Source organism: Calidris pugnax, unplaced genomic scaffold (genome assembly GCF_001431845.1).
Source record: "Calidris pugnax isolate Ruff unplaced genomic scaffold, ASM143184v1 scaffold26, whole genome shotgun sequence".
NCBI lineage: Eukaryota > Metazoa > Chordata > Aves > Charadriiformes > Scolopacidae > Calidris > Calidris pugnax.
This window is the reverse complement of record NW_015090765.1, coordinates 1,872,053-1,896,428: the sequence shown is the minus strand read 5'-3', so window position 1 is coordinate 1,896,428 and position 24,376 is coordinate 1,872,053. Positions and strand designations below refer to the sequence as shown.

The 24,376-nt window shown below is 36.4% G+C and overlaps 1 protein-coding gene across 1 annotated transcript in view; it reads right to left on the bottom strand.

Moving 5' to 3' along the window:
- Positions 1 to 24,376, bottom strand: part of USP47 (ubiquitin specific peptidase 47) — a 60,796-nt gene that overhangs the window by 5,949 nt on the left and 30,471 nt on the right. The window contains exons 10-25 of the mRNA XM_014966595.1: positions 22,488 to 22,583; positions 22,246 to 22,398; positions 20,876 to 21,043; positions 18,433 to 18,564; positions 17,658 to 17,734; positions 17,285 to 17,340; positions 14,483 to 14,595; positions 13,493 to 13,597; positions 12,320 to 12,527; positions 11,796 to 11,911; positions 10,288 to 10,407; positions 7,292 to 8,075; positions 4,383 to 4,558; positions 4,116 to 4,196; positions 2,677 to 2,792; positions 1,369 to 1,487 (exon numbers count right to left, since the gene is read on the bottom strand). Of these exons, the coding sequence (XP_014822081.1) occupies positions 1,369 to 1,487; positions 2,677 to 2,792; positions 4,116 to 4,196; positions 4,383 to 4,558; positions 7,292 to 8,075; positions 10,288 to 10,407; positions 11,796 to 11,911; positions 12,320 to 12,527; positions 13,493 to 13,597; positions 14,483 to 14,595; positions 17,285 to 17,340; positions 17,658 to 17,734; positions 18,433 to 18,564; positions 20,876 to 21,043; positions 22,246 to 22,398; positions 22,488 to 22,583 (2,620 nt within the window). The remainder of the gene's footprint in view (positions 1 to 1,368; positions 1,488 to 2,676; positions 2,793 to 4,115; positions 4,197 to 4,382; positions 4,559 to 7,291; positions 8,076 to 10,287; positions 10,408 to 11,795; positions 11,912 to 12,319; positions 12,528 to 13,492; positions 13,598 to 14,482; positions 14,596 to 17,284; positions 17,341 to 17,657; positions 17,735 to 18,432; positions 18,565 to 20,875; positions 21,044 to 22,245; positions 22,399 to 22,487; positions 22,584 to 24,376) is intronic.

Genomic DNA, 24,376 nt, shown 5'->3' with positions numbered 1-24,376 from the left:
TGGTGTAGCAGGGATACATACAACTTAATTTTCACAGAATATAGTGGGATATAGCTGCATCTTCTGCAACTGGATGAAAGTGGCTAAATTGGGCAGATCTAGACAGCTATACAAGATATTGCAGAATCCTTGGAAGCCCTGTAGTCTATAACATGGTGTGTCTGTGAACTAGGTGGGCTGCACTTGTCTAAGAAGTACCAAGACCTACTCAGTACAGCAATTCATCTAAAACTAATCCCAAAATACTTAAACCTGTGAAATTCTAACTGAAGTGTGAGCTGACATGTGTCTCCAGGAATCTGAGGGCTCCCGAACCTCCCGTGTTTATTTCTAATTTTGGTACTTGCATTTTGTTACAAATTAAAATTACCAACACTGAACACAGCTGCCAAAATACAGGACTAACAGCTAAATAAGACATAAACCAGGCAGGGTTGTGAAGAAAGTTCCCAAGTGAATGGAATTCACATTCCTCATCTATCCATTAACAGAAATACCTGTTAATCTAGAGTGTTTATTTCTAATTTTGGTACTTGCATTTTGTTACAAATTAAAATTACCAACACTGAACACAGCTGCCAAAATACAGGACTAACAGCTAAATAAGACGTAAACCAGGCAGGGTTGTGAAGAAAGTTCCCAAGCGAATGGAATTCCCATTCCTCATCGATCCATTAACAGAACCTGTTAATCTAGAGATGGGCCTGCTTCTTACCCCCCTTAAATTATGCTTTTGCATTCAGAATCCAAATCTTATGTGTATATGCAAAGGATAGCTTAAGACATTCCGTATTCTTCATGACATTTAAGCAGAATTTAAGAAACAAGCTGCTAACATTTGATTCCAAAGTTGTTTTGATGACCAAAAGCTGTTCAAAGTTAGCACTTTGTGACAGAAGAGTGTTTTTTCACTCCTGTCTGAAAACTACTAAATGACTGAACAGCTTTGCTGACTTCAAAATTATGTATTATGTATATATCACCACCAAGACTACTCTAAAAATTTAACACAAAAGCATAAGGTATAGGCAAATCCTACAATTATGTTTTATGTACAATGAAAAAACATATATGCAAAACCCTGCCCAATGGTACTGCAGGATGTCCAAAAGTTCCACAAAACCTACAAAACAGTGCTGCTCTTAGATGTTGAGTACATTGCAGCCACAGGAAATCTGCACTTGCACAATCCTTTGATTATTTTTAATTCTTTTGCATTTTATCTTTTCTAATAAAATGCCATTAAAATGTCAGTAATATTAGCCTTTCAAAAAGGAAAAAATAGGAAGTACACTTTCTAAGGTTCTCTAAATAAAATAAAACCTCTAACGTTATCTTTTCTTTCTCATCACGCTATATCATTATTACCATCAAGGATTTCTAAGAAGACCTCCCAATTGCTTGAAATATTGATATCTTCTTCATAGATATGGTAATCCAGAAACACAGTGCCTGGGTTCTTCCAGGTTTTCTTTCGTAGGCGAAACCTGTAAACACATCATGAAGAAAACACCGAGTTTTTATCTGCTCGTAACCACTTTCTACTGTCAGAGATCAAAACTGAACGTTTTCTGACAAAACTGAAATACAGCTCTTTTATGTGAAGGTTGGTTGGGTTTATCAGGAATAAACACCATTCTGAAACAGCCCTGAGAGCAAGGTATCACTGCTGGCTCACAGTGCTGCATTATTCATGAACACAAGGAAAACAAGCCTGCAAGAAATGCAGAGGGATTTGGAGGAAGAAAACAGTTTCCTATTTAGGATAAGAAAACAGAATCTTCCCCAAAACTTCTGACAATTCTCTCAGGTGGAGGATTGGAAAAGGACTGTGTCTGATTTAGGTCCTTAGTTCTACTGCACCAATCCAGGTACAATATAAAAGGAGGAGCTTCAATTTAGGTAGGGAGGTAAATAAAGGTATAAACAACTAAAATGAGATTAAACATGAGTACAAAACTTTAATCACAACAGTTTCTCCACACATAGAAGCAGACATACATTTTGTGATTTGCCCCACAATTAAAGGGCACTAGAAAATAAAGGTATAAACAACTAAAATGAGATTAAACATGAGTACAAAACTTTAATCACAACAGTTTCTCCACACATAGAAGCAGACATACATTTTGTGATTTGCCCCACAATTAAAGGGCACTAGAGGACATAACCCAAACATGATACTCAAAAATCCTTCGGCCCAGTCACAGTGATGAAAGGAGAAAAACCTGGTCCAGATCTGGGTTTCTACTCCTTTTCTCAAGAGGAAAGGGCCAACGCTTGTCTTCCAATGTTCTGCTCAAGCCTGGTTTCTGGCGTATGTCAAGGCTGTCTACACTGAGCCTGCATCTAGAGAGAAGGTGGCTTTTTTGTGGCCTCATTTACTTAATGCTCTCCTTTCTGAAGAAACTAATTCTTAGAGAGAATAAAACTTCTCAGATCTAAAGCTGTGAACATGTTGCTCACAGGCAATTCTGAGTAAATATTACTCCCTATATCATTCTCCACGAGATGAAAGCCAAGAGTTGCTACGTTAATGTTTACATTCATAATCTGATTCAAAGATCACAGTAATTTATTTCCACTCCTTTCAAAAAAATTCCTTTCTCCACAAAACACCCCACATCCTGAAGTAATATTTAATCAGGTAACTTCAATGGCTTGTAGTCTCTTTACCTGTCAATAGTCAAGTCTAGGCCACATTGTTCTCGAAGCTGAGGGAGCAGCTCCTCTTTTGACTGTCGGACAGTCATTCCTTTAGCAAAAACAGCATCTAGAAGAAACTTGCACGGCTGTGAATGTAAATAGAAAGCGATTAAAGACAAATTTTTGGAACAGAAAAAAGTAGATTTGCCTCCCATTCATGTTTTATGACTAGTCCCATCCAGAAATTTGTGTAGCTGCAGCCCTCTGACAGGTCATTCAAACACTGTGAACGCTTGCCACTGCAGAAACAGCATCTCAGGTCTGCATTACTAATTGCTACCCTTATATTAACATTCTAAACACTCTGAAAGGCATTTTTAAATTAAACAAGCTATATGATAAATAAAAGGCCACATTCTTGGCTTTCACTGATAAGACAGACCAGAACTCCAGGACTGGAAGTTACTTTTAAATTTCGCTTATTCCCTGCTTTATCAATTCTGCTTCAATCTCTTATGCTCATCCATTATTAATATATATTTTGCAGTTTGGTCCAAAAAATAAAAGAAGAAATTAAGGTGCATCCAAAGCCAACTTCTAAAGACTGCCTTCTATACTTCAGAAGTTTGTGTAGCTGCAGCCCTCTGACAGGTCATTCAAACACTGTGAACGCTTGCCACTGCAGAAACAGCATCTCAGGTCTGCATTACTAATTGCTACCCTTATATTAACATTCTAAACACTCTGAAAGGCATTTTTAAATTAAACAAGCTATATGATAAATAAAAGGCCACATTCTTGGCTTTCACTGATAAGACAGACCAGAACTCCAGGACTGGAAGTTACTTTTAAATTTCGCTTATTCCCTGCTTTATCAATTCTGCTTCAATCTCTTATGCTCATCCATTATTAATATATATTTTGCAGTTTGGTCAAAAAAATAAAATAAGGTGCATCCAAAGCCAACTTTTAAAGACTGCCTTGTATACTTTTCATGTCCTAAAAGTGAGCTGCAATGCAAGAGAGGCTTTTTTGTTTCAGGCTTGTCTTGTGCAGAGAGGGCAGGGAAGTGTCCTGACAGGCACTGTCTGCACTGCATGGATGCAACAAATTGTATCAGTACAATATTACTGAAAACCACAACCATGAGCAAAACCAGTTTCTTATTTGGAACGAATTCTACATTAATTCCCTTTGTACATTTAAGGAAAACAAAGAAACAATTCTTTTCATTTATCCTCCACTGACACTGCAGAAATAGACACACTTAAGAGAGATACTGTAGATCACATTCCGATTGTGTATTTGGAACAACATAAACAGAAATAAACTCAAGTTCCCTTCCTAAATCCAGGAAACCGCAGAGAAAAGAGGGACTTATTTTTTCCCCCCAGCTTTCAGAGAAAAACCTTGGGCAAGGCACATATTAATATCTTCATTAATTATTCTCGAAATATTCAATGCCTTACCTCTGGCTCATTTACCAAAAGTTGATAGACTTTGACTCTGTATTCACCCTTCTTAAGGGCTCTTCCAAGTCTAATAGTTATCTAGAAGGGAAAAGGATTATCTGTTAGAACTGGTATCAAAATAAAAATTGTATTTTGCAGCACACTACAAAGACTAACAGAACTATTTCACCTGTCAAGTAAACAAAAAGCTGTAAATTATATTCTTAAGTTTGTCTATATTGTACCAGTGTGTTTTTTAACCATTAAAAATAACTTCTGAATAACCTTATTGTCATCAGAAAATGACGAAAGTGTCTCATTCAGCCGAACGCTCTCAAACTCTTGATTGCTGGCGTAGACTCTAAAGACTTTGAAGTGAGAAGATGGAACTCCAACAAAAGGCTCCAAATGTTGTTTGAAGGCAGACAGTGTAATTCTTTTATCAACATGCACCATCAGCCCTAAGCGAAAATAAAGATAAAACTGGCATGAAACATCACACTACTGGAAAAAAAAAAAGCACTCTAGTGTATTATTTCCATATATTCACAGTTTCAGTACTGTTTTGCTGCAAGTGGTAAAGTCAAAATTATTGTTAATGGCCACGTTTACGTTTTATCTGAAGCTGTTACTGAAACTTTTAAGAGCTTTGCTGTTTTAAATGTTTATGTCTTTCCTGGAAGACATGACAGTTCCAAACTGCCCTGTTTTACAATCAGTGAAGCAGTGCAGCAAAGCAGCACCTACTCCATTGAGTAAGGCAAGAAAGAGAGAGAGTCAGATGAAGCCTTTGCAGATAACTCCCTGAGAGGTTTCCCCTGCCTCAAGGGAGAGACAGAAATCTCCCCAGTGGGGGCTGGCCAGGCACATGCCAACAAACCTTTTTTCCCCTCCTGGCTTCCAGGATTAAAAAGTTTAGTTAATTCCTGTGCTCTGGAAGGCCACAAGGCAAGCTCAAGTCTAGATTAAGGGAATTTTTAATGGAATAATTTCATCATTAAGGAAAAGCCACTGTAGTAACATGAAATTCTGAGAAGTCAAGTGCACGGTTTATCTTTAGAAATTGTATTTCCAAATATATTCAGTTTGGACTACTCTCAAACTACAGTATGATTATGATATCATGACTCATTAGAATAAATAATTGTATTTCCAAATATATTCAGTTTGGACCACTCTCAAACTACAGTATGATTATATTGTGTCATGACTCATTAGAATAAATATATCTTTAGAAATTGTATTTCCAAATATATTCAGTTTGGACTACTCTCAAACTACAGTATGATTATGATATCATGACTCATTAGAATAAATAAAAAAATTGCTATTCAGAATATTCAACTGAACAAATAAATTATTTGAATTATAAATCCGTTCATGTTGTCATACTAAAAATATATAAAAGCTTTCCCCTCAGGATAATCATTTATACAGTGTGGTAAGAAAGCATAAAAATTACTGTAAACAAATAATTCCTGGATCCAACTAGTCCTACCTAAAAAAAGCAAAAAACTAATGCAGTTCAAGATCAGCTCCAAAGAAAGATCTTTCCTGGCTAAAGGAGTAATTTCATTAAAATTGCAGTAGCTGCAATTAAATTTCTCTGTGGTTTTAAAAATGATTGTTCACAAAAAAACACCACCACCATCACACCAGGAAAAGAGATTTTACTCTTATCTATTATTATTATTACATCAGGATTTCTGGATTGACAGGAAATCCTTTGCCTTTCGAATTAGTTATCTTATACCCTACTATTCTTAATTATTCTTCTGGTCTCTGTGGTTTTAAAAATGATTGTTCACAAAAAAACACCACCACCATCACACCAGGAAAAGAAATTTTATTCTTATCTGTTATTATTCCATCAGGATTTCTGGATTGACTGGAAATCCTTTGCCTTTCAAATTAGTTATATCCTACTATTCTTAATTATTCTTCTGACAAATATATTCAGTTTGGACTACTCTCAAACTACAGTATGATTATGATATCATGACTCATTAGAATAAATAAAAAAATTGCTATTCAGAATATTCAACTGAACAAATAAATTATTTGAATTATAAATCCGTTCATGTTGTCATACTAAAAATATATAAAAGCTTTCCCCTCAGGATAATCATTTATACAGTGTGGTAAGAAAGCATAAAAATTACTGTAAACAAATAATTCCTGGATCCAACTAGTCCTACCTAAAAAAAGCAAAAAACTAATGCAGTTCAAGATCAGCTCCAAAGAAAGATCTTTCCTGGCTAAAGGAGTAATTTCATTAAAATTGCAGTAGCTGCAATTAAATTTCTCTGTGGTTTTAAAAATGATTGTTCACAAAAAAACACCACCACCATCACACCAGGAAAAGAGATTTTACTCTTATCTATTATTATTATTACATCAGGATTTCTGGATTGACAGGAAATCCTTTGCCTTTCGAATTAGTTATCTTATACCCTACTATTCTTAATTATTCTTCTGGTAGTTATAAAACATATGCAGGTACTGAGTATTATTTAAATGATTTATCTTTATGACAATTAAAATACTACTTGGGCTCTTACACCAAACTTGTATGGCTGACATGGAAACACCTGAACACTTCATTGTACCTGCCCTGCCCATGGCTGGGGGGTTGGAACTACAGGAACTTTAAGGTCTTTTCCAACTCCAACCATTCTGTGATTCTGTTGTACTTCAGTCAATGAAAAGCAACGGGTTACTGAATTCAGTGATCAAGTTTATGTGAAATTTCCTTACAGTCAAACGACTAGGAGTTTTCAGGTTTGTTAATTTAAATGTTAGGAGAATTATTGCTCTGTGAACCACTGTAAATAACTGCATTCTGAAACAGGTGAATCATCAGCAGATGCAACTATTGGCCTTTCACCATAAGACAACTCTCCAGAAGATACCTTCTGATACAAGGAAATAGATGTGTCATAGGGGTAGCTTTTTATTTTCTTAAAAACAGAAATGCAAAACTCTCTTCAAATATGTAATCACTTATTACAATCAAAATTAGGCTAGATTTTTGCTGAACATGATACCACGTCCCATCTTTGCATTTCCATCAGCTTTCATTTTCAATTTGGCAAGTTTTTCAATACTGTCACTAGGCTTTTTAACACAGAATATGCACTAAATAGCAATAAAAGCTGGATTCTTTTACGGCACTTAAAAAAAAGCATACATACATTTTTGCCCTTCTCCTGAACCTTCATCTGCAGTGTAGGGTTCTGACTTAAAGTACATATATTGTGCTTCTCCTCTGCTCTTGCCGCTTTCGTCGTATTCACTGTCTGTTCCAGAATCTTCTTCTGCCGTGTCCCAGGTTTCTTTTTTCCCCTGATTGGCTTTTGATCTCCTGCTACTTGTGATGCTATGAGAGTCGAGTCCGTTAGCCAAGGGGAGCGGGGCATTGTCCACGTTGCACAAAGTGTCACTGCTGTGGCTGGAGCTGAGGATGTCACTGTCCACTGAACTTGTGCTCCTGTCGTTATTTACATCTGAATCTGACCGTTCCTCAGACTGCAGATTTTCTGGATCGGAAATCTGAATTTGGTTTTCAAGTTCTCTGTTTTCTGCTGACACTGAAGAGTCTATTTCATTTAAAGGTGATTCGATGTTTTCAAAATCACTGGCTTCTGTGCTTTTGCTGCTGTCTCCGTTATCCCCCTCCTGCTGCTGCTGCTGCTGCAGGGACAAGCTTTTAAGCTTCTCGGTGCTTTCTTCAAGAATTGCCTCTACAGACTTCATATTACCTACAGGTCCTTTTACTCTTTCACAAGCATCATCCAAGGTGCCTGAATCTCCACTAGATTTCTGATAAACTGCTCGCCTAAATTGAGATCCGGGTGATTGCTCTGGCAATGAAACATACAGTCTGATTGTATTGGCGTGACGATCCAAAAGTTTCCATAAATGAGAATCTGTATATGCCACGTGACGATCTAAAGACTCTGAGCTTTCAATAAATACCTGAACAGAAAATAACAGTGTTTTATCATGGAGCGTTATTTTAAATAAAAGTGAAAGCAACAACAGCAAGGACATAGAATTGAACACACACACGAGGAATTACGTCACTAAGAAACGCTTACTATAAACCTTTCATAAAAAATTAAAATACATGTTTTCAAAAAGATAGACTAAAGAGTCTGCAGTTTATTAATAATGATTTAAAGCTTCCTTATTTTCACAATCATGTTAGGATTGAAGCAAACTGCAACCAGACTGACCAGCCTTCATGTTTAGAAGTGTATTTATACATCACTCCAAGTGCACCCTTCAGCTGTACACTAACACTAGTTATGGTAGTAACGAGCCCCACAACTAGTTGGCAGTCTTTCTTTATTTTCTAGTATAGCACCATAAATACAAACTCTTCAAATGTATACATGGGTAAGCAATAGCACAAATTAGAAGACAAGGGAACAAACTTCCCTCTTCCCTTTGACAAAGGCCCCTGTGTTGTAGTGACCATGTGAATGCAAAAGGGTTTGAAGTAACTGAATAGCAAGTCAATGCCATTGTTTTGCTCTGCTATAAGCCATCAAAGCCTTATCTTTCTACACTGAGATAGTGGGTTCTTGAGTTTAAATTTAGAAATTTCAGAAAACAAATTAGGCAGTTTTCATAGTAATATGCCAACCTTTCTTGCCTGAGAAGGGATGACTTCCAAAAAATCTTCATCCTAATGTTGTTAACCTCACCATCGTTGCAATCACTGAGCATTAACCAGATGTCTGATTCTGAATCTGCTCTACCTTGTAACGTACACTTGGTTTCATATAGAGCCTATAGCATTCCATCAGCACCACAACACGTACTAGTTAAAATAAACTCCACAGTGCACAGTGAAATATGTGACAGTTATCCATTATCAATTCTATACAGATATCCTTATCCATTATAAATTCTATACAGATATCCATACCTTTTACAACACAAAAGTGGAGTCTACAAATGAACACATGAATCTACACAAAATGAACACATTAAAAACCAGAGCATGTACCTTGTTGCTTCTAAAAAAGCCCTCAGCTTTCAGTGTTTTGCTGGACACGTTCAGAAGACGCAAGTCGTTGTAGCAACGTTCTAACACTACCCGCATTGTTTCAGCAGGCAGGTGTGTAGCCTAAAATAACACATTTAAAATAAGGTAATGCATGTTATACATAACTTCAAATAATGGAACAAGTATTTCATTTATAAGATTATTCATAGGGAAAGGAGGTTTGTTTATTGGCTTATAAATTGTGAGACAATGTGGACAAAAACCTCCCAAACCTGTCCAGTCCCAGTTCCTTTCCTCTATCCTTTGCTACGTAGCAAATGTTAGTTTTTCAAAAAGGTCAGCAGACTAAAATAGCCTGGCTTTGCAGAGAACTGGCAAATTGTTAGTGACCAGTAATATAAGGAATCGGACATTATTTAGACTAGTCACTCCAAGTGCACCCTTCAGCTGTACACTAACACTAGTTATGGTAGTAACGAGCCCCACAACTAGTTGGCAGTCTTTCTTTATTTTTCTAGTATAGCACCATAAATACAAACTCTTCAAACGTATACATGGGTAAGCAATGGCACAAATTAGAAGACAAGGGAACAAACTTCCCTCTTCCCTTTGACAAAGGCCCCTGTGTTGTAGTGACCATGTGAATGCAAAAGGGTTTGAAGTAACTGAATAGCAAGTCAATGCCATTGTTTTGCTCAGCTATAAGCCATCAAAGCCTTATCTTTCTACACTGAGATAGTGGGTTCTTGAGTTTAAATTTAGAAATTTCAGAAAACAAATTAGGCAGTTTTCATAGTAATATGCCAACCTTTCTTGCCTGAGAAGGGATGACTTCCAAAAATCTTCATCCTAAGGTTGTTAACCTCACCATCGTTGCAATCACTGAGCATTAACCAGATGTCTGATTCTGAATCTGCTCTACCTTGTAACATAACCTTGGTTTCATATAGAGCCTATAGCATTCCATCAGCACCACAACACGTACTAGTTAAAATAAACTCCACAGTGCACAGTGAAATATGTGACAGTTATCCATTATCAATTCTATACAGATATCCTTATCCATTATAAATTCTATACAGATATCCATACCTTTTACAACACAAAAGTGGAGTCTACAAATGAACACATGAATCTACACAAAATGAACACATTAAAAACCAGAGCATGTACCTTGTTGCTTCTAAAAAAGCCCTCAGCTTTCAGTGTTTTGCTGGACACGTTCAGAAGACGCAAGTCATTGTAGCAACGTTCTAACACTACCCGCATCGTTTCAGCAGGCAGGTGTGTAGCCTAAAATAACACATTTAAAATAAGGTAATGCATGTTATACATAACTTCAAATAATGGAACAAGTATTTCATTTATAAGATTATTCATAGGGAAAGGAGGTTTGTTTATTGGCTTATAAATTGTGAGACAATGTGGACAAAAACCTCCCAAACCTGTCCAGTCCCAGTTCCTTTCCTCTATCCTTTGCTATGTAGCAAATGTTAGTTTTTCAAAAAGGTCAGCAGACTAAAATAGCCTGGCTTTGCAGAGAACTGGCAAATTGTTAGTGACCAGTAATATAAGGAATCGGACATTATTTAGACTATGGACCAGCTGAAATAATAAAAAAAAAATTTCAATCATCAGGTTTTGCACTGTTCACTTAATTCTCAGTTAAGACTGAATTTAAATTACTGAAATCATGTTTCATAACAAATATGGTGAAGTTACACCAACCACTGAGCTAGTTTACACAGAACTGACTAAAATGCCTGTCTTCCAATTCAATGGAAGCAGTAACATTCCATGGCTTAAGCCCATGTAAAAGTTAATCTGCATCTTATTAACACTGGAAATGGACTACTGGAAATGACTACTGGAATGGAAAGGAGGGTTTGTAGGGAGAATGGGGACAGCTTTGGATGTTAAATTTCAATTACTGAAGCCAATGGTGGAATCAGAATCATCTAGGTTGGAAAAGACCCTTGGGATCATCGAGTCCAACCATCTACCCTACTCTACAAAGTTCTTCCCTACACCATATCCCCCAACACCACATCTAAACGACTCTTAAACTTATCCAAGGATGGTGACTCAACCACCTCCCTGGGCAGCCTATTCCAGTGTCTGACCACTCTTCTGTGAAGAATTTCTTCCTAATGTAGAGAGTGATGAGGTCACCCCTCAGCCTCCTCTTCCTCAAACTAAACAGTCCCAGCTCACTCAATCGTTCTTCATATGATCTATTCGTTGTAGAGAGTGATGAGGTCTCCCCTCAGCCTCCTCTTCCTCATACTAAACAGCCCCAGCTCCTTCAGCCGCTCTTCATATGATTTGTCTTCTAGGCCCTTCACTAGTTTCGTTGCCCTCCTCTGCACTCACTCCAGCTCCTCGATATCTCTCTTGTATTGAGGTGCCCAAAACTGGACACAACACTCGAGGTGTGGCCTCACCAGTGCCGAGTACAGGGGCACAATCACCTCCCTACTTCTGCTGGTCACACTATTTCTAATACAAGCCAGGATGCCATTGGCTTTCTTGGCCACCTGGGCACACTGATGGCTTGTGTTCAGCTGCTTGTCAATTAGAACCCCCAAGTCCTTTTCATTTTAGATATTTAAATTATGACACATTTTCACAGTCGGAATGAACAAAAACTTTAAGACAAGTCCTTAACGACTGTAAATTACCTTTGAAATTAGCTGTTTAAATTCTGAAACTGTTTGATTCAAATAAGCTCGTATGCTTATTGGAGGAGCAACAGATTCAGTCTTTAGGTCAACTACGTGAACCTTTACCATGACCTCTGTAGGAAAGAGGAAAAAGAAAACAAAACCACATATATATATATGAGAGAGAATTCAACAGGCAAAGATAACACACGTATGCTTGTCAAATGGACTGATTAAGGGGTTGCACTAAATACATATAGACAGTGATGAATTTGAAAAGCAGTCCAATTTCAGAATTTCATTGTCAAATCAATTTTAACACCAAAAACATTGCACAGTTTGACAAATTTTAGTATACCTTAGAACTGCTTCAATTAGAAGAAAGTTGGGAACACGGTACAGTATGTAGTTCTGAATACTGACATCGTAAAATTTATCACAACAAAGATTGAAAGTTCTATGTTTTACAAGCTTTAATTTCATGTCATCATGCAATATATGATTTTAGTCTACCCTTGTCTATACGTAATTACATGTCTTACCACCAGGTTTATAGCACTGGAAAATTTGGTCGGGTCGTCTTGTTTCCAACAGCAAGTCAAACATGTACGTTGATTTGACACCTCCAAGTAACAAACCCATTGGTGTATCCTCTTCTCCTTCATAAGACCGTTCCAAGTAGTCATGGAACTCATCGTATTTGACAAGACGACAGCAATCCAAAGGAACTGCCTCTTCTAAATCCATTAACTAAATTACAAACACAGGAAAAAAAAAAACAACAAGAAAACTTTTAATAATGGTTCGTTTGTGAGTTTAGTTTTTCCCTTGTAAGCTAGAAATGTCTCTACATATACATGGAGGAATCTTTTGAACTCACAAATTTCCATTTGGTTTTAAAAAAACACATACATCATATATATAGTACATACACGTACGTGTAATATATATACGTTTTCAAAATCAAAAAGAAAAGGCAAGTTTGAAAAGTACATGAAGACAGGTCCTGGAAGTATATTCAGAGGAACACATTGCCTATCAGTTATACCAAATGCCATCTCAGAGGCTGAGGAAGTCATATCCACTCATTATCTTCTGTGCATCTCAAGGAGATGTTAACACATTCCCAATCTGTACCTGCCTTGCTGGTACTCTCCCAACCGAAGACACATATGGCATCTTTGAAGAACCAGAGTACAAGTAGGTAAGCAAGAATAGATGTCTTCAACTTCTACTTGTTTGTGAAAGGGAAAGATCAACAGACCCTTTGGTGCCCACTGATGTAATTTTATTAGTTGTACAAGAAGTTGCTTGACAGAATTATCTTATTACATATATAATACCAGAGTTTTTACAGCAACACAAAAATAAGCAATTCAGAATTCTTTCAACTTCCTGAAGACAGAAGCTCTCACTGTCTGATTTTAAAATAAGGGTATGTAAAAATCATAATGCCTTTTAAAAGGGCAGGCTATATCATTCCAATAAGAAATCATCTGATGGCTACTAATAGAAAACTCAGTCAATAATCCCCAGCTAGAACACCTCAAAGAAAACCCCAAACCAGCCCCTCAAAAGCAACCCACAACAAAAAAACCCACAGCCAACTTCCCCCAAACACTCCCACAGCATCAGACATTAAAAAACTGAAGATAGACAACTTCAGGAAAAGAACTACATCTAACAGTTAAACTTTTCTGTTAAGCATAGCATACCTTGTAAGCTATTTCCACAGCTTCCTTCAGTGTCCTGTCCTTATGAACCTCTAATTTGTTCTCCATCATTATTTGTTTTGTAGGATGCATGCAGAACAATTTAATCTATGAAAAACAAGAGGAAGATAACTTTATTTGCAAATGCCTTTCATATTACAGTACATTTAAATTTACACTCCTATATTCAAACAATCTAATATAAAATACATCTTTAGCTCTACTTCAGTTACAAGATAGTTTCCTTTCAGCTGGTTAACACAATGACACACAGAAAAAGTCAAAGGCACCGTAGATAGTAGTAGCTTGTATATATTTTTGCAAGATAGGGTACAACTTCTATAACGAGAACATCTTTAAACTGTAGGCAACATGCAAATCCTCCAAAACAAAATGCACACAGGAAAAACAAACATGAAAGCTCTTTTTCACATGAAGTTACATATCTAGCAGTCATAGAGGACCTTCTAATAAAACAATTATTTGATTCATAGGCAGCCTAGCTGTCATGCTTGTAATTCAAAGATGTCATATTTAGTTTTTTTCCAACCATAGCGTCAACGGTAACAGATTCCGCTCTTTCTGCCAAATAATTATTTTAAATTAGTTTAAGAAACATCACTTCACAGAGTAAAGGGTCACAATACAAAAAGATTTAACAGTATGAAACACCTAACATACAGCATTACATACTCTTGGAATTCCTTTTGCTGAAATCAAGCGATGTCAGATTAACTATAGCTCTGTTTTGGTTCTAATACCAATTCAAATTCACACGGAAGACATGAACTCAACAAAAATCTCTGGTGAATACCTCTAACAGATGCCTCCACTGTTTACAGGCTTCCAATAGGTGTACAATTGATTTTAGAGTTATTAATACAAATACACTTATCACAAGAGTCCCTTTATTATAGTAGAGACATTACTATTTACTGTAGAAACATTTCTTACTAGAAATGTATTGTTGCTTTATTCAGTAGAAATTCTAACCTTGCAAGTGTTGCGCTCAATTTCACGTTGCCTCTTCTCTTGTTCTTCCAATTCTCTCTCTTTCTGTACCAATTGTTTAATGTGCTCTGGATACTCCTGGGCCTCAAGAAACTCTGCCAGTAAAAACAAAGCAATAGTTTTAAAAATTAGGTTTTTCCATAGTGGGCAACATCTCAGGAATTATAGAATCACAGAACTGCCTAGCATGGAAGGGATCTTCTGATCATCTAGTCCAACCATCAACCTAACACTGACAAAAATCATCACTAAATATATCGCTAAGCTCCACATCTATCCATCTTTTAAATACCTCCAGGGATGGTGACTCAACCACTTCCCTGGGCAGCCTGTTCCAATGCTTGATAACCCTTTCAGTGTAAAATTTTTTCCTAATACCCAACCTAAATCTCCCCTGGCACAACTTCAAGTCATTTCCTCTTGTCTTCTGGTATATTTAACAGCCATCTTTCTTGCCTTCTTCCCTCTCTCTTCTCCACTCAAATGCAGCCATCTTTCTTGCCTTCTTCCCTCTCTCAAATTTCCCACTATACCATGTCCTGTTCTCTTTTTCACGATTTAAATGCAACTGAACTCAAGTCTTTTATTCCCCCTAATTATACATCAGCAACATGAGAAAATGCTATTAGCACAAGATTTATATTCCAGTATCAGTAAGGGAAGCTTTGCTGTTGTAAAGAAATACACCAAGGCTGATGACTGCACTCGAGCCTGTTTTTACAATAAAGGTAAAGTCTGTTCTAGAAGGTGAATTACCTGATAATAAAAGTCACAAGATATCATCTATATCATGATAAAATAAATACTGCATCTAATACAGGTTAGTGTACTTCATGAGATTTTGTTTCATAAAGAGAAACAAAACCAGAACATTTAATACTTTATCAAGTTAAAAAAATAATAATATTTTGCAAATACAGTTGTCTTCTAATCCTGGTGTCACTCCTATCACAAAGAAGTGTACAAATAATTTTTTAAGACTTAAAAATGGGATTGCCATATTCCAGACATTTGAAGTAGCAGATTCAGTTTTTCTTTCTTTCTTTATTGCGGAACTAAAAAACCACAGCATTTATAGGAAAATCTATTTCCAAAGACAGTTCTTGGTCCATAGACTTTCTTTATGGCTTCTGTTTATTCTTAAATGTTATATGATTTGCAGTCACTTATTCAGAATGAATAATGTTGTTTCAATGATTCAAATATCGAAACAATATTATTTTTTGTGGCTCTGACGAATTTCTACTTTATAAATTTGTTGGAAAAAGTTTTAACAGCATCCTTCTTGTGTTGAATCAACTTCAACACTATACAAAGCATATATTTCAGACACTGTTACTTTAAAACGAAATATAACTGCACTGTCCCCTACATCACGAATTCTCAGAAACAAAAAAGCCAAAACTGATTTTGTGAGATACTTTGTTTTCCCCCCTCCCTATTTCCTCAAGGAAAATACCATTGCTCAACTTTATGGAGAAAATAGTACAAAAGTAAAAGAAAAAAAAAGTAAAAAGTAGAGAAGTAGATAATAACAACATGTTTGAAATTAGTCAGTGTATGATGAACTAGATTGCTGCTAAAAGTAAATGTGGTTTGTGTTTATTAGGATGTTGAAATGAGATGACAAATTTGCTTCAAGCATCATAAACACTTTTTAGATACATTGATATAGTAGTAATTGCAAGTCTATTTTTTATTAATTTTAGATTATTTTTTTAAAATAAAATTTAGTAAAAGCATAGGACTTTAGTTTGTACTCCCCCAAAAAATACATTAAAGCTTTTTTACTCATCCTTCCAATGCTAATTTCTTTCCTTACTCTTGCTAACAGTCACCCTTAGTTTCTCATGGTGAAATTCAAAATCTTACCACAAAAAGAGGAGTTAAAAGGAAGCAGACAACTGCTTTTATTAGTACTAAAAACTACTGTTATTAGTAGTTTGAACAGTCTATGACCCTCTGAAATTAGTCAATACTTGAACCAAGTCTTCAACCAGACATTCTGGTTTTGAATTCAAATAGAATCTCCATTTTCCACCATGACATATTTCTAAGATTAATCAACCCGTCAGGTATTACATGGGGCCAGACATCCTCTATGTCTTTGTGAACTACCTCAGAGATGAGGGCAATAAAAGGCGATAAAATTCAAGATTTCTGACTATATAACTTATAGTATACTGGCCCACCTCCTAACTGAAACACAAAAATAAGGGCTGGTTATAAAGTGTACAATTTTGTCATTATGAAGTTCTTACATACTGTTTTTTAAGTGAAGTAATTTTTATTTTCTACTACACCAATCGTGACACTAGTATAGCACTACACTATAGTTTATATTGCATTACCCAGTATATCTGTTCTTCATTTCCATGACACTAAACAAATAGAAGCTTTATTTTGTAGTGACTTCCTAATGATCCATAAAGGTTTACAATAAAAGTAATGAAAAACTCTAAAAGAAGGCTTCCTATATGAAAGTTACGTTAGCTTACCCTAAAAATACCGTTACCGCTGTCCTTACACAAGTTAAGACTCATCACACATAAAACACCTCCTTATTCCACAAACAGAGTTTTACAAGTTAATTGACTTCCTAATGATCCATAAAGGTTTACAATAAAAGTAATGAAAAACTCTAAAAGAAGGCTTCCTATATGAAAGTTACGTTAGCTTACCCTAAAAATACCGTTACCGCTGTCCTTACACAAGTTAAGACTCATCACACATAAAACACCTCCTTATTCCACAGAGTTTTACAAGTTAACAAAACATACTTACTTGCATTTCTCACTGGATCCTTCAGTCTATATATCAGCATGTACGCATTGGTGGAGCTGGTGGAGATAAGAACAGTTATCTGAATCTATCAGAGAGGAGGACAATATTGACTTCAAAAGTTGGTTTGGTTTTGTTTTTCAGTAAGGAGCTGTGTCATACACATCTTAGCAACACAGTAACCAAAAAGGATTTTCAAAAGTAAGTAATCACTTTATTTTAATGATCTGAAACAGCAGTCAGGATAGTTTTTAAAACTGTTTGAAGTATCTACTATGCATTTTCAGCTAACATGTTAAACATAAGCATCTTGGCCATTCATTTGATTACTCTAAAACACCACCAGAAAGAAGAGGGATATTACAGTACTACTAACCTAGCAAAAGCACTGGAATAATAGCCTCTGCTTCCAGAAGATCCACCGTATGTTTTCTTAATATCTTCCTGAGTTATCTAATGGAAAATCAATTTAATGGTTATTTGAGAAACTTGCATTAATTGAGATGTGTTTATTGTCATTAGGAAGAATAGCATTACATAATTAACACATAATATTAATCATTCTAATTGTTAAAAATATTTCTGCTTATTTGCTGACTGAAAGAAGTATCTGTTTCAAAGTGTTATACCTCTTCATTTTACAATGAATGCAAACAGAACTACTTTTTCTAAAAGGTAGGAAACTCTTAGAAAAACATTATTGAGGTTCCTGATGGCAGTAACACTTATGGATACATGTAACACCAGAAATACCTCAGCAGGACAGGTTTAACAGCACAATCTAGATTGGAACAGATCTACAAATACACTTCTATCCATGTGAAGAAAACTTCTTGCTTAGAGAAGGCAAAATTATAAATCCAGCCTGGCTTCTTTATGACCCATTCCCCCTTCACCATCAAGAAGAAACACTCCTCTCCCCCACAAAAACCCCATACATAAATAAAAAAACCCCTAGAAATTAGTCAAACCAACGAGTGAACCTTATGTATATGGCAGGACATTAGGAAGAGAAGATGAAACAAAATAAATGCTTGAAATACCTGCACATAGAGCCAGCTTCATTATATATAAGTGAAAAATCACACACAAAAGAAAAACTTACTGGTTCACCTATGAGTACACAAAATAACCAAAAATACTTTTTTTACCTTGCTAACATGCTGATCATTAAAGCTGTACCACTGGTCATCACTAAAAGATTTTATACACGCATAATAATGGCCACCAGCAGCACTTCCAGAATGAACCATAACAGAAAAGAGCTCATACAGTAAAGAACTCTGGAGAGAGAAGAAAAAGATGTGAGTAAAGATAACCAAATGATCATATTTAAAAAATTTTACAACAATTGTATGAACCCAAATGTATAAACAGTTGTATGTTACAAAATAAATCTGTATAACAGCACTGCATTGCTGCATTAGACACTGACCAAAATCAGAGCTGTGATATGCTAAACATTATAAAAGAGTATGGAATAATGGAAGTAAAAAGGAACTTCCCTTTTCCCTGGTGCAAAGAGAGAGAGAAAAGACCAAACAACTTAAGAAAAAAAAAAACCATGGAAACTGTTTGAACTGGCTTAATGCATGACTGCTGCTTCCTTTCTCTATAAGCTCTGCATTTGTGACTTCTTGTGCTAGATAGGTATTAAACCTATCTCCACAGAAGAAACAAAGAAATGACCTGTTTGCCTGTAGCTAGAAAGTTTAGGCTTATTTGCTATCATGCTTCTCTGCATTGTCAAGGATTGCTTTTTACCCCTTACTGTATATTGCAAACCAGCAACACCCTTATTCCATGCTTATCAGCACTCTGCATTGGTTTCTCTCAGCACTCTGAGGTTCCTGTCCTAATCCTTTCTTTTCATAGATCAAAGGCTCAAAATGGAGGGTACTAAGGACATACCTTCAGCATTGTGTATACATTAAAAAATAAAACTGAACAATAATGACTCAGACAAGTGTTGAAATAATTAACTATTTTTAGATTATATAGAGGAAATGCTCTGTATTTTCCTAGCATATACTGCATCTATTATTAAGATATCCAAACCAAAAAGCTAACAACATGGCTTGATGGCTAGTTTGCCTTGAGAACAAGTAGTATGAATTAACTGGCCAAAGCTACTGTCAATATTAGGACATGGCATTTGCATTAGATACATTACAATACTCTGTCCCTGTTTCCATCAAGTGACTATCTAATAATTTCTTTTTTCCAGCTAAGATTGCCAGCATTCAGAACACTGATCAAAAAACCCTCTCGAATAGTTTAAGGTAAATGTAAACAGGGACAGGTGTACAGTTTAAAATGCAAGTTGGCCTGTAAATAATTATGAAACTAACAGTTACAGCCCAACAGCTTCCTAACAAGTCTGAATAAAAGCTATTGGCCAAGTTTCAAATGAGTTCACTAACAACCTATGCAGTACACATTGTAGACATTACTATAAACCTCAAAGATTCTTGATGAATTCTGTATTGGCAAGGAAATTTAATCAGATTTCTTGAAAATCTCTGTTAATCTTTATGTCCCACAGAAGGATGGCTGCTATCCTAGACTGATTTGCTGCTCAATTCCTTTATATTAAACTCAAGATGACTGAATGACTATTTAACATTTAAGCCCATAGCCTCACGTATATGGCTGTTTTTATAACAACAAGAAATGGACGGCAGAGATTGATCAAAAATTTCCAATCTTCTCCTACTAAACTGCAAAACACTTTTGCAGTCAAAGCTGGTAGGACCTTTAACAGTTGGCCTCAAAGGAAAAACAGCGCTCACAAGACAAAACAGTCTTCAACTTGAGGGTCTGCTGCCAAAACAAGTTATCTGGGAATTCTCAGTCTGACAAGCTGGGAAGACCTTTATTCTCAGAAGATCTACAGATCAGTTGCTTTCCTTTGCTGTAGTGTCAATTTTTGGAATTTGATTAAAAACACAAGGTCCCACCTCCGATATCAGAATGATTTAATTTTTTATCATTTACATTTATAGTGTGTTAACCCTGGCCAGCAACTAAGCACCCACCCAGTCACTCACTCACTGCTCCTCTCCCGTGGGACAACAGAGAGAATCGGAAGAGCAAAAGTGAGAAAACTTGTGGTTGGAGACAATGACAGTTGAATAAGTGAAGGAAAGCATGGAATGTTCCTCTGGTCAATTCAGGTCAGCTGTCCCAGCTACGTCCCCATTCCAGCTTCTTGTGCACCCCGAGGCCTACTCATTACAGAGAACAGAGCAAGCCGTGGCAAGAGAGAATCGGAAGAGCAAAAGTGAGAAAACTTGTGGTTGGAGACAATGACAGTTGAATAAGTGAAGGAAAGCATGGAATGTTCCTCTGGTCAATTCAGGTCAGCTGTCCCAGCTACGTCCCCATTCCAGCTTCTTGTGCACCCCGAGGCCTACTCATTACAGGAGCAGAATGAGAAACAGAGCAAGCCGTGGTGTTGTGCAAGAGTTAACGCACTGGTGTGCTACAAACACTGTTTTAGTCACAAATCCAGAGCAGAACACCATACAGGCTGCTATGAAGAAAACTAACTCCATCCCAATCAGACCCAGTACAACATTTTTGTAAACATACCTTTTCACTGCCAGCTTTAGAAAGTCTTTCTGCTGCACTATTGCTTTCGAGGCAGATTCCTTCATCAACTCCATCATCATTAGAAAAATCATTGCTCATCTGATCACTGTGACAACTGCCTTCATTTTCAGCTCCACTATCAGTGCAACTCTCAGTCTGGGGAGACTTCTTAAAAATAAGACATACATACTAATATTATACAACATTTAAAGTTACATGGAACAAGAAATAATATGTTTGTGAAATGAAAAAAAAATCCCCATCTGCAAAACTATGAAACTCCTCAAAAATCTAGAGATCTCTGCAATTCAGCATCGAGAATGGACTTGTTTCTGTTAGTAACTGTCTTCAGTCTACCTCTTAGATGAGTATTTTCTGGTCTTGAGTGCAACTGCATGGTAATTATCTGATCTCATACTTAATGAGATTATGTTTGTTACTAGCCTATTCAATTTACCAGTTAATTCAACTAAATACCTGGAGGTCTAACACCAGATAGTAAATCCTATTGCAACATGGCCCAGATAATCAGAACTGATTTGACAGAAAATATTTCCATCCACAGACTTTTTTCCATTTCAACTCACTGGACAGAGTCAAAGTATTACAGTAAGACTGATTAGTGTTCTATTAGCTTAAAAGCATGATATCAACAACGCTATGAATGCAGTTCATTTAGTCAGTATATTCACCTCTTACCCGATCCTCTTTCCTCGGGATAATTATTTTGATTTTCTGACAGTTATTAATTTTGTTTCAAGTTCTATCTCCCAGATCAATCTTCATTCTCATTTAGCCCCCCCAGTAACACTTTGAGAGGTCTCAAATCGCTTAAGTAGCACCCTTCATAAACCAAAGGTTTGTACAGGGTCAGAAAAGCCCCTCCATAGGCATATCAATGGAGTACTTCTCTTACACCACTACAAGCTAGCAAAGTGACACAAAGCTTTCAGGAATGGAGTTCAATGAATAAATTTAGTCTTTAATGCAGCAAGTACATTAAATATACTTTTTGGCGAATGTAACTCACAATACGCATGAATTTTGGCCAAAAAAGTCAGAAGCCAGAAGAATATGCAAGTGAAAAATAACATATTTAAAAGTCTCATTTCTACAGCATACACAACATTGTGAGTCAGAGGGAAGGATCACTAATCATTCATGTTTTCTGGACTAACCTCAGTGTTCAGAGTTTCAAAACTTTACACCACCATTTGTGACCAAAACAGACTCAGCCACAAGTTTAAGAATCAAGGTTCATTCTGGATTTACAGCATATGTAGAAGCTCTGAGACTAATAACCCATTTTAATGACATTATTTCTCATTGAGAAATGTCAGTAAAGACTTCTTAGAAACCAAACACATTACCTCATCTTCAACGTCGATGAAGACACTCATGTCTAACTCCTCAGGAAATGTCATACGATCATTGAGTTTAATTCTGTGCATAGTGGTATAATCAAAGTCAAATCTCTTCAGCTGTAATGTCAGCAGGTATGGAAAATGCAAGAACCGCAGACCCTAAATGAAGCAAAAACAAGATTATGCTATATTGTCAGGATTGCTATTTACCAAAAGTAATTCTCATGAATGATTTGGACAGTCTTTACCTTCCTCGCATCACATTTCTTCTTACATCGCTCACAAAAATACTGATTGGGGCCATCAAGAATCTCAGGTTGAATGAAAGCATGCAGTGCTTCTTCCTAATAATAAAAAGATGTTACCTGATTTTTAAGGAATGTTTACTATGTAGGTATAAATCAGAACATAAATTTACAATGAGATTGCAAACACATGCAAATTGCTTCAATTAAATCTACAACCAAAATCTGACAAACTTTGATACAGACACAGAGTCAGTTAAAATATGAAACCTTCTACCAAGCCCAAGTTTAAACAGTCAAACCACAATTACTGCTAACTATATTTCATTCAGTATTTGATGAATCCGAATTGTCCTGTTTATTAATAAACATACAATATAAAGTGACATTTACTCCTGTTACCTTGCACATCACATTTAGTCATGTCTGTTCAATAAACATACAATATAAAGTGACATTTACTCCTGTTATCTTGCACATCACATTTAGTCTGTTTAGTCAAGTACTGTGAAAACAAGCCTATTATTTAACGCCACTTTGGCCCTGTTCCCCCAGAATTCTGATATGGTTCTTCTGCATTTCAAGAAGAATTTTTCCCAACAGATATCACCCAATAACTACTGGGGTCGGGGGGAGGTGGTAGGAAAAAACATTACTCAGTTCCTCAGTGCCCTGCCTGAAGACAGTCTTAGTCCCATTCTACAAAGCGACTTCTACACTTGAAGATAATACTTTTAAGTGAAAGGTGGGGAAAGGACAGAGAGAAAGTGTCTGAGCTCCACACCCAAAGGAGTGAGAATCAGATATGGCCATCTCCTCTAGAGACAGTTCCTAGCATAAACCTTATGAGGCAACTGACCAATAACCGGAATTGTGTCCTCTGACAGCTGCCTGAAGGTTCTGCTTAAATCCAGGAGTTTAATGATTTCTACTTCGCTCCTCTTTACTGCAATCAATATTCAAAATGCAACCAAACTGAACATTAATCCTCCCCATAATGTAATTTGCAACAATGGTATTGCACATAAGTCATATATACTTAAGAACAAATTTGTTCAAACAAAATTCACTAAGAATACTGAGATGGATTTAGTGAAGAATTTTACCCAGAGATTCTAAAAGTTAAAGCCTTTAACCCAGTCAGTTTGTAAGCCAACAGGCTCTGGGTTTGTGAACTCCAAGTAGAACCCAGAAGTTCTCTGTTCAGCTATGGAGGTGAAGACAAATACAACTTGCATGTTTAGACATTCAGTTTAAAGCAAAGAAGATCAACAGAAACAATGGTTTTTAAGACCATCATCTCTTATAAAGGACTGTAGCTGTTCCCTGAAGTCTGAATACGTTAAGAGGGGGCTTAACTGGGCCTCACCAATTGTTATGTGGCTGGCACAGAACTTCAGTTACTATCTAAATCACATTGTTTGATAAGCCACACTTTAGGAGGAAATCAAAGAAAACCTCCCCAAAAAACTCCAATTCTTCCCTTCTTTATGAAAAGCCCGGGAAGTAGCAAGAACAATAATGAAACAAATGCTTTCCAAGAGCTGATGCTGTTCTAGGAAAAAGGACTTTTTAAAAAAGGACTGTATTCCAGGTGACGACAACTCACAAATGAAAAATGTGCTAAACTCAATAGAACAGTAAACTGAAGGCAGTCATCACATACTACCATTTTTGGATCCAGCCAGAAAAAGCCTTTGAACAGCCCTCAAATCACAGCTGTTGGGCAGACAGGTTCTCTGAACTGAACTGCCACCTACAGATTTATTTCCTTAAATGCTACAGAGGCTGAGTTGCTTTTCACTCGAGTGCAACCATACTGCCAGTGTTTAGTAAGACCGTGCACCAACATACGAGACATCTCATTCTAAAAGGTAACAAAGAAGACTAAG